The sequence below is a fragment of the Myiozetetes cayanensis genome, unplaced genomic scaffold (assembly GCF_022539395.1).
Source record: "Myiozetetes cayanensis isolate MyiCay16 unplaced genomic scaffold, myiCay2020 scf2-11, whole genome shotgun sequence".
Taxonomy (NCBI): domain Eukaryota; kingdom Metazoa; phylum Chordata; class Aves; order Passeriformes; family Tyrannidae; genus Myiozetetes; species Myiozetetes cayanensis.
In genome coordinates this window covers 4,340,519-4,355,347 of record NW_026087411.1, presented here as the reverse complement: position 1 = coordinate 4,355,347, position 14,829 = coordinate 4,340,519, and the positions used below count along the sequence as shown (strand labels likewise).

The 14,829-nt window shown below is 46.3% G+C and overlaps 2 protein-coding genes across 6 annotated transcripts in view; one reads left to right on the top strand and one right to left on the bottom strand.

The window, feature by feature from the left end:
* The first annotated feature begins 21 nt into the window (after positions 1–21).
* On the top strand, positions 22–7,019 carry EIF4A3 (eukaryotic translation initiation factor 4A3). Its single transcript, XM_050316712.1, has 12 exons — positions 22–234; positions 449–521; positions 1,308–1,374; positions 2,351–2,413; positions 2,877–3,009; positions 3,740–3,820; positions 4,120–4,261; positions 5,063–5,201; positions 5,662–5,777; positions 6,290–6,397; positions 6,483–6,610; positions 6,828–7,019. The coding sequence occupies exons 1-12, from the start codon at positions 72–74 to the stop codon at positions 6,842–6,844; spliced, it is 1,230 nt and encodes a 409-aa protein (XP_050172669.1). The 5' UTR covers positions 22–71; the 3' UTR covers positions 6,845–7,019.
* Positions 7,020–9,072: 2,053 nt separating this feature from the next.
* The window catches only part of ATL2 (atlastin GTPase 2), a 38,799-nt gene continuing 33,042 nt past the window's right edge, over positions 9,073–14,829 (bottom strand). Inside the window, exons 12-15 of one of the 5 annotated variants that reach the window (XM_050316707.1) lie at positions 13,105–13,536; positions 11,646–11,660; positions 11,436–11,546; positions 10,800–11,026 (exon numbers count right to left, since the gene is read on the bottom strand). In XM_050316707.1, coding sequence (XP_050172664.1) covers positions 11,439–11,546; positions 11,646–11,660; positions 13,105–13,536 — 555 coding nt within the window. In that variant the 3' untranslated portion in view covers positions 10,800–11,026; positions 11,436–11,438. Of the gene's footprint in view, positions 11,547–11,645; positions 11,661–13,104; positions 13,537–14,829 lie in introns of all 5 variants that reach the window. The other 4 variants (XM_050316706.1, XM_050316710.1, XM_050316709.1 and 1 more) reach the window with 4 other exon arrangements.

The following is a 14,829-nucleotide window of genomic DNA, read 5'->3' as shown; positions in this document are numbered from 1 at the left end:
GCAGGCGCGCGGCGGCGGTGCGTGTGCGCGCGGCGGCGGTGCGTGTTGCGCGCGCGGGGCTCGGGGCGGCCATGGCGGGCTCGGCGGGCTCGGCGGGCTCGGCCAGGAAGCGCCTCATGAAGGAGGAGGACATGACCAAGGTGGAGTTCGAGACCAGCGAGGAGGTGGACGTGACGCCCACCTTCGACACCATGGGCCTGCGCGAGGACCTGCTGCGCGGCATCTACGCCTACGGTCAGGGCTGGCGGGGAGGGGAGAAGGGAGGAGGGGGAGGAGGGCGAGAAGAGGGAAGGGGGAAGGGAAAAGAGGGAATGGGGAATGGGGACCGGGAATGGCGGGGCCGCGGGCCGGGCGCGCCCGGATGTGGGCCGCGCGCCTGCGCCCTGCAGGGCCCGGGCCGTGCCGGTGTCCCGGGGACCCGGCCCTGACGGGCGCGCTTCCCCCGCAGGGTTCGAGAAGCCGTCGGCCATCCAGCAGCGAGCCATCAAGCAGATCATCAAGGGCAGGGACGTGATCGCCCAGTAAGTGGGGGGCCCCGGGGCGGCGGGAGCGGGTGCCCCGTGGGGGTTGTGGGCCCAGGGTCTGGGGAGTGAGCTGGTGGTGCTGGGGGCGCTGGAACGGATTGCCCAGAGAAGCTGTGAGTGCCTCATCCCTGGGAACGTGGAAGGCCAGGCTGGATGGGGCCCACAGAAACCTGGTCTGGTGTGTGGCGCCACGGCAGGGTTTGGAACGACGTGATTTTTAAGATCCCTTCCAACGCAAGCCATTGTGTGGTTTTGTGATGTGACGGGCAGTACGGGGTGAAACTGGCCATCGTGCACGTGGACTGTGATCCAACAGTTATTGATTTCAAAGCTGGTTAGGTTTAGTCACTGGAAAAAAAACAAAAGTGTGTTTTAGAGACAAAAAAGGATATGCATGCCACTCCAAAAAATCCTTTCTAGGTCACTAGTGAGAGTCTATTAGCCTTCAAAATTGTATTGACTTATCTGCTGTTTACTTGGAAAGAAAAAAAAAGTATATGTATGAGAGACTGCGGAAAGTCAAAATGCTGGTCTGATAAGGAGTGGGCATCCCAGAGCTGGGGACCCTGCAATGGAGTGTTCTGTCCCTGGTATTGCAGATCTCAAAGCTGCTCGACAGCAGGTCATGCTGTGATCACAACAAGCCTTTGTCAAATACAGTGTTGCCACTGTCGAGTTGTTTGCAGTGGAGGAGTGGCAAAGAGCCGAGGGATGGAATATGTCTAAGTTGCCTGTGTTGTCTGTCCAGATATCCAGAGTGTTCATCAAACATCTGTTTCTCAGGTCACAGTCAGGAACAGGGAAGACAGCAACATTCTCCATTTCTGTTCTGCAGTGCCTGGACATACAGGTAATTTTACAGTACATGCTAAAAATTATTTTTTCATAAATCAATAGTCTTTATCATAAAAACCTTTTTTTTTTTTTTTTTTGAGTAAATAAATGAAGCCTTACATTGAAATCTTCTAATTATGGGCAGTTAATCTCAGACAAAATTCTGATTCTACTCTGTAACAGTTTAACTGTTAAAACCAGTCTGGCAAAATAAATTCAGAGAAAGTCTTGTAATTACGAAGTTGGGTTTAACAGATTATTTCACCTATTAGAGGGCTAACTTAATCTCTCCCTAAGCAGAATTGTCTTCACACAGTCCTGTAGCATAATCAATCTGTCTGAACAGTTGCCACACGTTGCACAGAATCAAACCCAGATTTTTGACTGAGAAATGTGTGCTTTTGTTCTGGTTAGAGGTATCATGTCCGTGCAACAGTCTTTAAGTATTAACTTGAATGTGCAGACGCTATTGAATAAAACGATGGTTATCTGTGGGCTGGTTAAAGCTTGGATTGTAATTCATCTGTCACTGCCTGGGGACGTAAAAATGAAGGTTGCATGTTCTGAATGCAAAGATCAGCTTTTGCCTCGTTTCTGTAAAGTGCTCATAATATTTTTGAAAGTTGACACTTTAAAACGTTGTCTTGGAATCCTTGTGCAATGGAAGGTGTTTATCTGAACCAAATGTACAAAACTGAAGCGGTTTAAATTTGTTTCTATTTTGCAAGGAAAGTACACGCTTTTTTGGTGAGAAATGGGGTTGGAATGAAAAATTAGTTCTTAAAGAACTGCTTAAGTTCTTTCTTGTCAAAAGTAACTTAAAAGAGGCTAATGCTGCTAATTTCAAATAATGCTCTATTTGAAAGCTGCCCTCTGGGCATACTGGCCCTTAATTCAGCTGTGACATTTCAGAGTGCTGGGGGACCCATAATCTTTTGCGCTTGGCTCTGTGGCCTGTGATTAACTTCCGTGTCATCATTTGTTTTAATCAGGTTCGTGAGACCCAGGCACTGATCTTGGCACCCACTCGAGAGCTAGCTGTGCAGATTCAGAAGGTAAGAGCATTTAAATCCCTGTCTGTAAAGCACTGACAAGGCCTGGGGCCAGAGCTCTGGTGTTCCCCCAGCAGAGCTCAGAGCACAGCTTCCACTGTTTCTTTCTGTTCCTGAAAGATATAAGAAATTTTGATCTGAGCTGTTTTGCTCATCTGCATTATATCCATTACTGCTTGCATGACCATGTTGGTTGGCAGTTGTACACAGTCCTAACTGAATTTTTAAGGACAGCACTTCTAAAGCAGCTGTGATCCCTGGGGAACTGGGTTCCCAGTGTTTGAAGACCTGCTGTTGTTGAGGTTTGGGTAACAGACACACAGAAAATCCCTCCGACTCCTTGTGCTTACTTCTCTTTAAAAAACCCACATGGCTGTGGTTTGGCTGTGCAGACCTGCACCTCTTTACAAATGCAAACTTAAAAAGAGCTCAGGTAATTAAACCATTGCTTTGTATCATAACACAGGGGCTTCTTGCTCTGGGGGACTACATGAATGTCCAGTGTCACGCCTGCATTGGAGGGACCAACGTGGGGGAAGACATCCGAAAACTGGATTATGGGCAGCACGTTGTTGCTGGCACTCCAGGCCGTGTGTTTGGTGAGGAAATGTGGGAGGCTACATCACCTCCAGCTTCAGAGCTGAGCTGAGCCATAGGAACTTCCTTAGCTCACATGTGCTTTGATTTTAAATAGCGTGGAAATTACATTTATCGTGACATTGTTAATGTAGTATTATCATGAAACTGGAACAAGGTAACAGCTTGCTGTAGTAACACTTGGAAAAGGCTAGAGAGAAATCAGTGGGGAGGATGGTATCTTCATTTTCTCTTTTTATGTTTTGTTTTTCATTGTTGAAGTGTTTCTTTATATGGCGGCATAGGAAAAAAGAATATTTTTTAAGGAGACAATACTACAATCCCAGAAAATACTTCAGTATCTTCAAGGGGATAGGAGCCGGGTCTACTTGAATGCCAAAGTTAGTCCACATATTCTGTGTACTGGTGGTTGCTCCCTCTTTGTTAAGTCAGGTACGCTTGCAGCTGGTTTCATTGCATAAAGATTTTAAAATTTACTGTTCGTGGCAGTTACCACAGTGGCAGTGTTGGCCTTCAAGCTCACATCTCCCGGGTCTCTGAGAAGCAGACAGCCCTGGCTTACACAGGCACCTGTCACTGGGAGAACACAGAGCTAGTCCCCACAGGGGAAAAAAAAAAAAGGCAGGGGAAGAGCCTGTCTCTGCTGCACTAAAATGCCCTGACAGTGGCTGAGAGCAGTGTAGGCTCACCTGCTTTCAGAGCCTTTTCCCCTTACAAAGTGAAATCTTACAGATATGATTCGTCGTCGAAGTTTAAGAACTCGTGCCATCAAAATGCTGGTTTTGGATGAAGCAGATGAAATGCTTAATAAAGGTAAAACATTTGTCTTCCTTTTACTTGCCTTCTCTTCACCTCTTTGAGATTCCAGGGGGTCCCAGCTGACAGGCCCACTTATAAAAATTGCTTTTTCCAAAGTTAGATGATTATAGTTAATTGTAGGTTGTAATGAGTTAAACTACATAATGTGCCTTGTCTGATGATACTGATTAATGCATCAATGTTCATCTCATAGCATAGCCCCAGTACTGAATCCCAGATCAAATTGTGAAAGAGGAGAATATTTGGGAAGAAGATGTGCTAAACTATTCTGTGTGACTTGACTTGCACTGCAGGCTTTAAGGAGCAGATTTATGATGTGTACAGATACCTGCCTCCAGCTACACAGGTGGTTCTGATCAGTGCCACTTTGCCTCATGAAATTCTGGAAATGACCAACAAATTCATGACAGACCCCATTCGCATCTTGGTGAAACGGTGAGTTTCCTTGGAAAGAACAGGAATTCTTTGAGTTGGTGCAGCCCTGGGCATTTCACAGTATTGACTGATTTTAATATAGAGAGTCTCTCACCATTGCCTGAGTGTTTGCAGACATGCTCATGTCTTGTTTTCCAGCAGAGGTTGGCTTATCACTCTGATTTTATCCTTGTCCAGTTTTGTGTGCTGCTGCTCAGCCTGGCTTGCCCCTTTATCCTCCCCATGGATAGCAGTCTCTTCTTGTGGAAATCCATCTTTCACACTTACCCAATTCCTGTGCTCCCCCAGAGGATTTTTGTAGGCCCCCTTCATCAGTTTCCTGTTTTATAGCAGGCCACAAAAACGTTTAGCTGACTGATCCCAGATGTTCTTGGCATGGTTTACATCTGGTGGTGTCACAGGTCCAGCACTGGAACTCAGGAGGACTCAGAGGAGTAAGTGTAGGCAGCCTGACAGGAGGAGTCTCCCTGTTGCCTGACGTCTTCTACTGCCCCACTTAGTACATTCAAGCTTCTTGAGACTTCCTTCAGTCTCTGTTGTCAAGCACCTTGAATGTAGAACAATGAGAACAGGAATTCAAGCTGTATGTCTAGAGCAGAGCAGTTCTAGCTCTCTTGAATGGGTCACATTTAAGGTCCTTCTTAGAGCAGAGTTCTGCAAGGACTTCCTAGAACAACTCAGACCTGTGCATGGACCCAGGTACCCACAGCACACAGGGCAGAGGTGTGATCTGCGACGGAGCACATCCTTCTACCTGCTTTGCATGTATTCACCTACTTGTGGTGGTGTTCTTCCCTACAGTGATGAGTTGACCCTTGAAGGAATCAAGCAGTTTTTCGTGGCTGTGGAGAGGGAAGAATGGAAGTTTGACACCTTGTGTGACCTCTACGACACACTGACAATCACCCAGGCTGTCATCTTCTGTAACACCAAGAGAAAGGTACAGCAGCCATCAGAGGGGGACCGTGTTACATTCTGAGGGTGACTCAGACAATGCCGGATTAGTTAAGAGGTCTGGTTGTCTCCTCATTTGGAAATAATTCAGTGAGAGCACAGATTTGTCTTTGGGATGTGCCTAAATTAAACAACAGGGTTAGAGCTGATACAGCTGGCAGGAATTGCCTTTTTAGAGTAGGTAAGAACGTGCTTATTCTGATAGCTTGTAATTCCGGAAGCAAAACCACAGTTTCTGAATAAATGCTCTTCCTTTCAGGGTTTGTGGAGCCCTGTATCATACAGCGAGCTCTTTCTAAGGATTATTCATTTATGTTAGTTTAAGAATGCCTGTTGAAGTGTCTCTCAGTCCCTACCAGCAACATCTCTGCAAATATTCTCTGAGCACAACTTACGTGTTTGGCTGTCCTGAGCAGAGAGTTCACCTGGCTTGTTTGTGTTCACAGGTCGACTGGCTCACAGAGAAGATGAGAGAAGCCAACTTCACAGTTTCATCCATGCATGGGGACATGCCACAGAAGGAGAGAGAGTCCATCATGAAAGAGTTTAGATCTGGTGCAAGGTGAGTGCTTTAAACAGTATTGCTTTACAGCATTGCTACCTCAGGCCAGGGTTTCTTTAGTGTGTGAAGGGGAGACCCATACTACCTCTCCTCTCAGAAGGATTTGTTCAGCTCAGATTAGGAAGAGCTCTGATTTCCATTTATCCCCCTGTGGTGTTGTAGGGTGGGAGATTGCCACTGCAGGGATGCTCGTACTTCTAGGTGTAGAATTAGTCTGTTCTGTTTTGCTGAAGACATTGGGAGTCGCTGCATTTAAAATAAGGAAAAAATACTTGTGCTCTCTCCTGTATTTTAAGTTGTTGGGAGCATTATTCCTTCTGTGTTGGCACTGCCTTCACTGAAGTTTGGTGATAGGCCATGAGACATTTTTCCATGCAGCAAAAGCGTAGACACTGCTGGTGTGCTGTAAGCAGGGAGGAGCACAGAATAGCTTGCTGCTGGAGACAGGGTTCTCAGCTCTCACCCCCTTCTCAGTTGGGTGGAACAGTCTTAATTGTCCCTTTTCTTTGCAGCCGAGTCCTCATTTCAACAGATGTTTGGGCCAGAGGCCTGGATGTGCCCCAGGTGTCCCTGATCATTAACTACGACTTGCCCAACAACAGAGAACTCTACATACACAGGTACGTTCAGCCTTTGCAGGGGGAGCGTTTCTGGGTGACTCTTACCCAAGGTGGCTCCATTCCCTCTCTTCCTCTGCCTCTGCAGAATTGGCCGGTCAGGCAGGTATGGCCGGAAAGGTGTCGCCATCAACTTTGTGAAGAACGACGACATTCGCATCCTGCGGGACATCGAGCAGTACTACTCCACCCAGATAGACGAGATGCCCATGAATGGTGAGTGCAGCCAGCCCCCTGGCCAGGCTGTTACCCTGCTGCCTCTCAAAAGAAAGGCCAGATGCTTTGTTTTGCCATATGCTCTTTCCCGAGCCCACCCCATCTTGGCTTCCCCTGGGAAGAACCTGGGAGCAGCAGTAGGTGTGCTGTACTGCTGGGCTGTGGCTCTCAGCACACCCGGTGCATACTTTAATTCTTCCATTTTCTCTCGTTTCAGTTGCTGATCTTATCTGAAGGTCAACAGGAAGCTGTAGCATTTGGCACCCTCCATAATTCTGTTTTGGACCCACGTCCTTTTACCATATTCCTGGTCATATGTTCTTGAGTTGAGCTGCACTTGGGAACCTGTGTAAATATTGTCTTTACTCCCACCCATGATTTTCAATTAAAAAATGAAGTTTTACCATAACCTGTGCTTAATTACTTTAACCCAGAACAGTAATGGGCAGGGAGTTTTCAGATACTGCCATACTTGGCTGGCACAACCAGAAAACACATTGGACACTCCGCATATCAAGGTTCATAAAATACAGGGCTTCCTGTGTTCCACCCTTTCATTATTGTTGTGCCAGGCTACCTGACGTACTTTTTAGTTTCCGTAACTTTTAGGGATCAGCCATCTACGTGAAAAATCTGTGGTCTGGCCTGAGCCTGCTCTAGGAGAACTGAGCTACAAGATAACAACAGGAAATTTCTGGCTTTCTGGAGCCAGAAATCACTGCATTGATTGGTCCAGATGAGGGTTTCCCCTCCCAAGGTACTTGGGCAGATACTTCCTGAAGTGAGAGAACACATATTCCAGTGTTGTTGCCTCCTTGACCTCTTTTGGCTGCTGTAGCTTTTTACATCTTCCCAGTCATCTCATCTGTCTCTATGGCATTATGCTGTGCTTTGCTAGCTGTAGTATCTTCCATGTAGCTTTCCTTCCTGGCTGTGCTGTATCCCTTTTTTGAGGCAGGAGTTGGCCAGAGCTATACTGCAGCTGTGGGCTAAGTTACCATTTGCTGCTCTGTGCTTTTGCTGTTAAATTGGTCTTTTTGCTTGCTCAGGGAGGACAGAGGCAGCAAGGCTGAATACACCACAGAATTGGAACAGCTCTCAAAATTCCTTTCCTGAGTAGTAGCAGAATAGCCTGGGATAGAGAAAACAAGCATCTGTCACCTCCTTTATGCCCCCATGTATTCTGCTAGTGACGTTTCTTAGTTCCCTTGTACCCACTCTGGGCACGATCCTGATGCTTCTAACAGTACATAGGCAAAAGTTCAGAAATACTAATCTTATTTTACTAAGAACACCAATTGTAAGGGGTTGCCCAATGGAGGTGAGGCCACTACAGCTTCATGCCCCCGTGTGCAACCAGCAGCCGGGCTGAGCCAGCATTCCCACTGGGCACACCCAGCATGTGCTCCTGCCATTCATACCAGTCAAGGTTCAGCACTGGCACAACAGCACCAACACTGACATCCTGTCCCTCTCCAGCTGATCAGAATGAAGGTGTGGCAGTGGGAAATACATACACAGGCTCTGGATCCCTCCAGTTACTGGGCAAAGAGGCTCAGCTCGTCCAGTACCCAGCCTCTGGATCACTCCTCTGCTCCTGTGATTGGCACATGGAGATGGCCCAAAGCTGTGTTCCAGTTGCTGGCTCAGCCCACCCTTGCGCACAGCCCCTGTGAGCACCCTTCAGCAGCTGGTCTCCAGACACAAGTCTATCCGATAATTGGCCCTTGGAGCCTCTTGCCTCCCACCGAGGGAGGCTCACAAATACAAATGGATCCCAGTTAAACCCCAGACCCTCTAAGTTAGCCCAGACCTCCTCATCCCTCCAGGTGCCTCAGGAAAATAATATGTATCCAGCCTAGATTTAGAACTGCTTCAATACCTGACTCCCAGGCCCCTTGCTCTACTTGGTGGCTAAATCCAGCTCGCCATTCACAGAGCAACACACCACTGCACTCTTCTGTCGCTGGAACTCAGACCTCTGTGCACATGTGCGCATAGAACAGAGTCCCTTCTTCCAGGAGAGGATAAGAAATGGAGTTAACAGACAAGAACACGCCCCAGCAACCTGTTGCCACATGACCAGCCCGTTATCCCCTAAATCATCAATTTCCCACACTTGCTCAAAAGTCATCTTGACCCCTTCCTTTTCCCATCTTTGGTCCCTCCCACAAAAATTGGGGGCGGGGGGTTTGAATTCATCGTGCAACTTGTTAGCACAGGATTCATGAACTCTCCCCACACATATCCTCTGTTTCAGTTCTCTACTAGAAGGAAAAAGTGCAGATAAAGCCTTCCTGTTTATTGTCCATATTCTGTAAAGTTCTTTTGCAGGGCAGAGCAGTCTCAGATCAGAACAGCACCTTCCTGGAGAACACAAGCAGCAAGAGCAAGCACTGCCTTTCCAAGCCCCCTGTGTGACTCAATCATTTGACCAAGACAGTAATCACCAAAGCATTGGCTTGTTTGAATAACAGTATTTAATCTGTACAGTTTGAAAGAATCATAAAATGCAACATTCCTACCTCATCTTCAGCATCTTTCACCTGGAGCTGAGCCCTCATCTCCAGAGGGCAGGTAACCACCACTCCCCAGCAGTTCCTTGCAGTGCAAAAGTCACAGTGCAATTGCTTAAGTCCTAGACAGATGATTTCCCTCACTCGAGAGAGAGGAGACTGATGAAGCTCAAATGTTGATGAAAATTGTTACCATTCAGGAATGCAAAAAATCCCAACTATTGCACACAGCCATTTCCAGCTGAAACTACAGCAGTTACTTATTTAGCTGCCTTTACGCTCCACACAGTTGGTACTGATTTAGCCAAGAATGAAAATAAAGCCAGTAACAAGATTTCAGAGTGATACAGTTGTTGGAGGGCAGAATCTGACAAGCAACTCCTTAAGTCAAGCGTGCTTTAGAATAGCAGGAGGTTTTCCTGTGCAGGGAGGGGACATGATCTAGACAGGTGTCATCTTCCAGAGACAAGCATGAGAGAAACATCAGCTTCAATAGAAAGCTATGACGTACAATAGACAATTTGCTCATATAATTGTCAGGATAAGTATTTGACATAGTTTATGTTGTAGAATACATACTTGAACATCTTTTAAAAATAAGCACAGATTTCATTTCATATATACACAACTGATTTTAATCATGTACTGAAAATAAATTACAGGAAATAACTTTAAAATGCAACAGAAGACAAGAGTTTCACAACAAACATTCCCACTGATTTTCCCAAGGGGGTGAGAGATTGCAGTGCTCAAGGCAGGTAAATATCACAAATATATCAAAAAACTTCAAATTGTTGATGCATTCACACATTTACATGAGCCACAAACATTCCTTTACAGGAACTGCACTTAGCTACCACAGAACCAGGTTTTGCCATAAACTACAAAACTTTGATACAAAATTGTATTTATATATTTATATTTCATATACATGCCCTATCTGTGATTTCTTAAAAAATAAAAACTAAACACACTGTACAGACAATCCTAACTCATTGCTTGGTAGCTGTAGGCAACATTTTTGGATGGAATTTCTCCCCCAGTAGAATTAATGGCAATATTATATACATGAAGGCTAAACTGCAGAAAAAGACAGCTCAAGTTCCAATATGCACCTCCCTTGGGACCAGGTCTGCGAGTTCAAGGCAACACATGCTCTGCTCTGACCCACTGCCTCCCTTACACTCCAATCCTGCCATCAGCAGCGTGAGGAACCAACACATGCATCTGTGTAACACTGGTATAAAAGGCAATAAAGCAAGATATGTATTGTAATGTAGTGGGTGCTCTAAAGGCTCCACCGACTGGATACACAGAAACACTTGTAGAGGTGGCGAGGGGATGGTGCAGAGCTGGGTACATTTGGTGAGAGCACACCTTGTGTGGGTCTGATCATTACACTTCCCTGAAATCAGCTCCTGCAGAGGACAGACTCCCCCTGTAAGCCAGAGACTGCGAAGACTCAAAACACTGGGGGAAGATCCCCTCTTCCTCACCCCCAAACACACACATACACAGTTCACCGGGCCTATACGTAAAACTGACACCCTCCCTCCCACCCCCGGCGGCCTCCACGGCACCAGTTTGTCTGAGAAGCTGAGCACTGACAAACTTACTCTTCCCTGGTGATGGCAGCAATCTGTGAAGCCAATCACACTAAACTACTTCTACAGTTGATTGTAAACTTTGGTTTATTTTTATTTATTTTTTATTACTGAGTTCTCATGGTACAGCAAGCATGTCTAGGATGAGAGGGTAGAGTTGAAGAGGAGACGAACTGTCAGTCTGTCTTTAGTCTGGCATGGTGAGCCACCTGCTCGGTCAGGCCTGCTTTGATAGAGTTTTTTACAGACTGCCTCATATGATCCTCCATCAAATTATCACTCATGGGCTTCAACACCTGTGGAATGAGAAATGTGCAAAAGAAACAAGAAAATGAGGTAACCAAGGAAAAGAAAATACAAAACCATATAAAGAGATGAGACTTGAAATTATGAAAAAACTTAGAATGATGAAGTCTGACCCAAAGTGGCATGAACTGAAAGAGAAATGAGTTTTGCTGCTAGAGTAATGAGGTTAAAGCAGTCACATGCTAATGACACAAGTGATACCCCTCCTACATAGCAGTATTTCACTGAATTCAAACCACTTTACAGTTCCTAGAAGATGGATGTGCAATTCCATACCCCATATGCAGCATCAGTCTGGTATGGTTACAGCATTTATGCAGACCGGCCCAGACGGTCCAGCTTATTGTCCTATATGTGTAAGTGTGAACACTTCAGATACAGAAAGAAAGTTAAAAATACTGGCTAGTTTTTCTTCTTGTTATTGTTGGATGAGAGTCGCTGTCGCGGCACTGATGTAAGAGCACGACGAATCGTTCGGCGTCTAAGGACTTCAAAGAGTTTGGAAAACACCTAAAACACGAATTCAGCTGTTAGGAAAAACGGCTCTTAAAACACAGCAGAAAGTCAATCAAGTTCAGAAAAAAAACCTGATTGCCAGTAACTGCTCACCTTCCTGGGATTCCTCTGAAGCAAGGAGGGAAAGGAAAAGCAGAGATTCAGAAAAATCAACAGCAAGAACATGGTATCTAATCAGAGTGATTTAGACAGGACCTGCAGTACTTGGCATATTATTGGTGATGTGCACCTGTAACAGCAACACCAGCAAGCTCTTTTGGAGAACCCCCTTCCTCCAGACCACAAATAGCAAGCTCCTGCCAGCATAAGCCAAGTTTTCCCCCTTCCAGGGAAGGTAACAGTCAAATCAAGCCTTATGTGCTCTGGGTAACCTGCAGCAGCAGCTGCACTCAGCAAGTATTAGACGTAAAACTGACACCTTCCACTTTTCTTGAAGTGCTCTTCAGCCCCAAGCTCCAAAGCAAAGAGCTGAGTAGTACTGGAGAGCCTCAGTTTTAATCACTACTTACGGGTGTCACTCAAGGTTTAGTACCCTGATGCTCAGTTCCCTCCCACTACTGAAGATACACTTTTTCTGCTGCAGTGTAACTCACAGCCTTACAGGGAACCCACCAGGGTTGCTCAGATAGGTCTAGTGTACCACTAGACCAAGGATGAACCTTGAAAACAGGAATTTTACAACTGTAGAAGCATCTGTAGAGAGGGCTCTAGTTAGTTATTTGCTCATGCCTCATAGGACACACTCAAATGTCATCCCAGATAAGCTCAGTGAGGCCTTTATTTCTAGTAACAGCACCAAGGTGTTTCCCTTCTACTGGCACTGGACACAGCTAGTCGGAATGCTTCAAAAACTACTTGCAAGAGCTGGTCAGGAATTCTCTACATTGGCCTTAGTGGCCCAGCTGTGTCAACTGAATTCATGCAGCAAAATTTCAGTGCAGAACATTTTCTGCTCCAGCTTTGGTGCTCTTAGACTCACGCCTTTTCTTTCAGGAATTTGTCTGTGGAGCATTGCTTGCAATCAGCAGTTGCACCCACTGAAGTTGTCACAGACAACACAAATCTTCTTGAAGGAAGAAACCTGCTGTAGCCCCCTTGTAGCAGCTGCTGCAAGTCATCACCCAGCCACTTCTCTCCAAGGACTAGTCAGCCCTTCAGCATCACACCAGGTGAGGAGGGCAGTGTTTCGCCTTTCCCGTTTCTTGCACCATCTGAGATATTTCATCCACCACATCTATCGTTTACCTATACTTTTAAAAACAGAATTCCTTGCTCTGAAAAAGTAACAAGGAGGAGTCCCTCCACTCTACTGTCCAAGCACCTACTAAGGACTTTAAGTAACACTTCTTTTATAAGACCCTAACCTTGTTTAACGTTGTGTGTGGCATCTCCTCCTGAAGAGAGCAGTCACACTTCTGAGCAGAATTCCCTTTTGGCAGCACTACTATTCTCCATTAGGTCTAGACCAGCTTTTTACTCACAGCACTGAACAGAAACTGTTTGGTATGTCTGCTGAAGAAAGGAAGATTTTGCAATAAAAACAGATACCAACCTGTTCCCATATAGCTTCAGCAATCTGATCGATGGCTGTTCCAACTTCTCTGAATTCCCCAGAGTACTTAACGTACGCCCACGTACAAAACGATATAAGAGCCATCCCCAGCACGAGATTACACAGGGTAGCTATGGAGTTCATACCGAGGAACCCAGTCAGTCCTGAGACTATATACATGGCAAACATGACTGCAAATAGAGTGGCAGGGGTACGAGCAGCATAAAAGATGTTTTTGCCATCGTTGTGCTTCACAAAGTTTGCATAGATCTCATCGATTTCCACTTCGAGTTGTTCCTGGTAGCGCCGACAGAACTCCTCCCCTCCCATCTTCTTCACGGAGCGGAACTGCCTGATAGCAGTCTCTCTGAAATCCTGGTGCTTCCGCTCGAGGTCCGATGGGGCAATGTAAGGCTTATCTCCCCCACAGATCTGTTAGAGTAATCAGAGAATCACACCCTGAGTATCTTCTGCTGTACAGAAAGCAAACCTACCCCTCTCTCTGCTCTTCTCCCAAGTCAGCACCAGACTGCCCCCTGCAGCTCTCTTGGCTCTGTAAGCTCATGGCCTGTCTACTGAAGCAGCTAAAGGTACTTTGCACCTTGGCACAGCAGGAGCCTTACCTGTCCAACCACACAGAGCCATAGCACATGACTGAACTCATACTTTCCCTGTTCCAAGCCCAGAAGGATAGGACAACGGCCACATGCACATTCCTGCTATGAAAAAGTGAAATAAAGGAACACCAAGGGGCAGAGAAAACTTGAGGAAGGTTTAGGACTACTCTGAAGGCCACAAGCCATCTTTTTACTCCTGGTCACCCATCTCAGTGAGACGGTCAGTGCAGAACTTGGACAAACAGGTAGATTCTGGCCACTCAACAAGTGTGTTCCTGTTTATTGCTGCCACTTGCAGGCTCCACGGACTTAGCAGGGGATACAAATTAGCAAGAACTAGCTGCTGCCATCACTAGCCTATTCTTCCCTAGATTGTCCTCTCTGCTTGATTCTGATCAACTTGTGAGACTACATCTCTGCTGAGGGGACAAGACCAGGGACTCAAATGGATACCACGATGTGGACACCACCATCTTCTTTCCCTGAATCAGCATGGGTATGAAAATGGTTAGACTCCAAGGACTTCTACTCTGTTTACCCAGGCCATCAGACACACACATGGCAGATCAGCTCCAGCTCCTTCACACCCTCACAGTCAGACTGTGACTTTATATGGAAAGAATTACCAGTTCTTAGACAAACAACAGCCTTTCCTTTCCTGCCTCAAAGTACTGCTTGCCATCTCGTGTCCTGAGTGCAGCAACAACTTTAAGTTTCTCCTGCTGCTATCCTTTCAGCAGGATACACAAGATCACTTTCTCAGAGTACAGCATCCACTTTCTACCTCATAAGACAGATGCATGGCTTCACTGACAACCTCTTCCAAGGTGAACATCACTGCTGAGACCCTGACACCTCCACTCTGCCCTCTGCTCAAGTTTAACAACCACCTCTCTGATTTTTCCCATACTGAAGCCCACCACATCAAGGAAAATTCCCTGGAAAATGGCCACTAGTCTCATTCTTCAGAAGAGTCTTTTCACATTGCCCAGAGTGTGTTAAACACCATGAGCTGCTGAGGGATCAAGAGGGCACCACACAAATAACTGTCACTGTTTCCTTACACCGTGTGACTGCACCTGTTGTTCCTTACATTTCAGGCCATGAG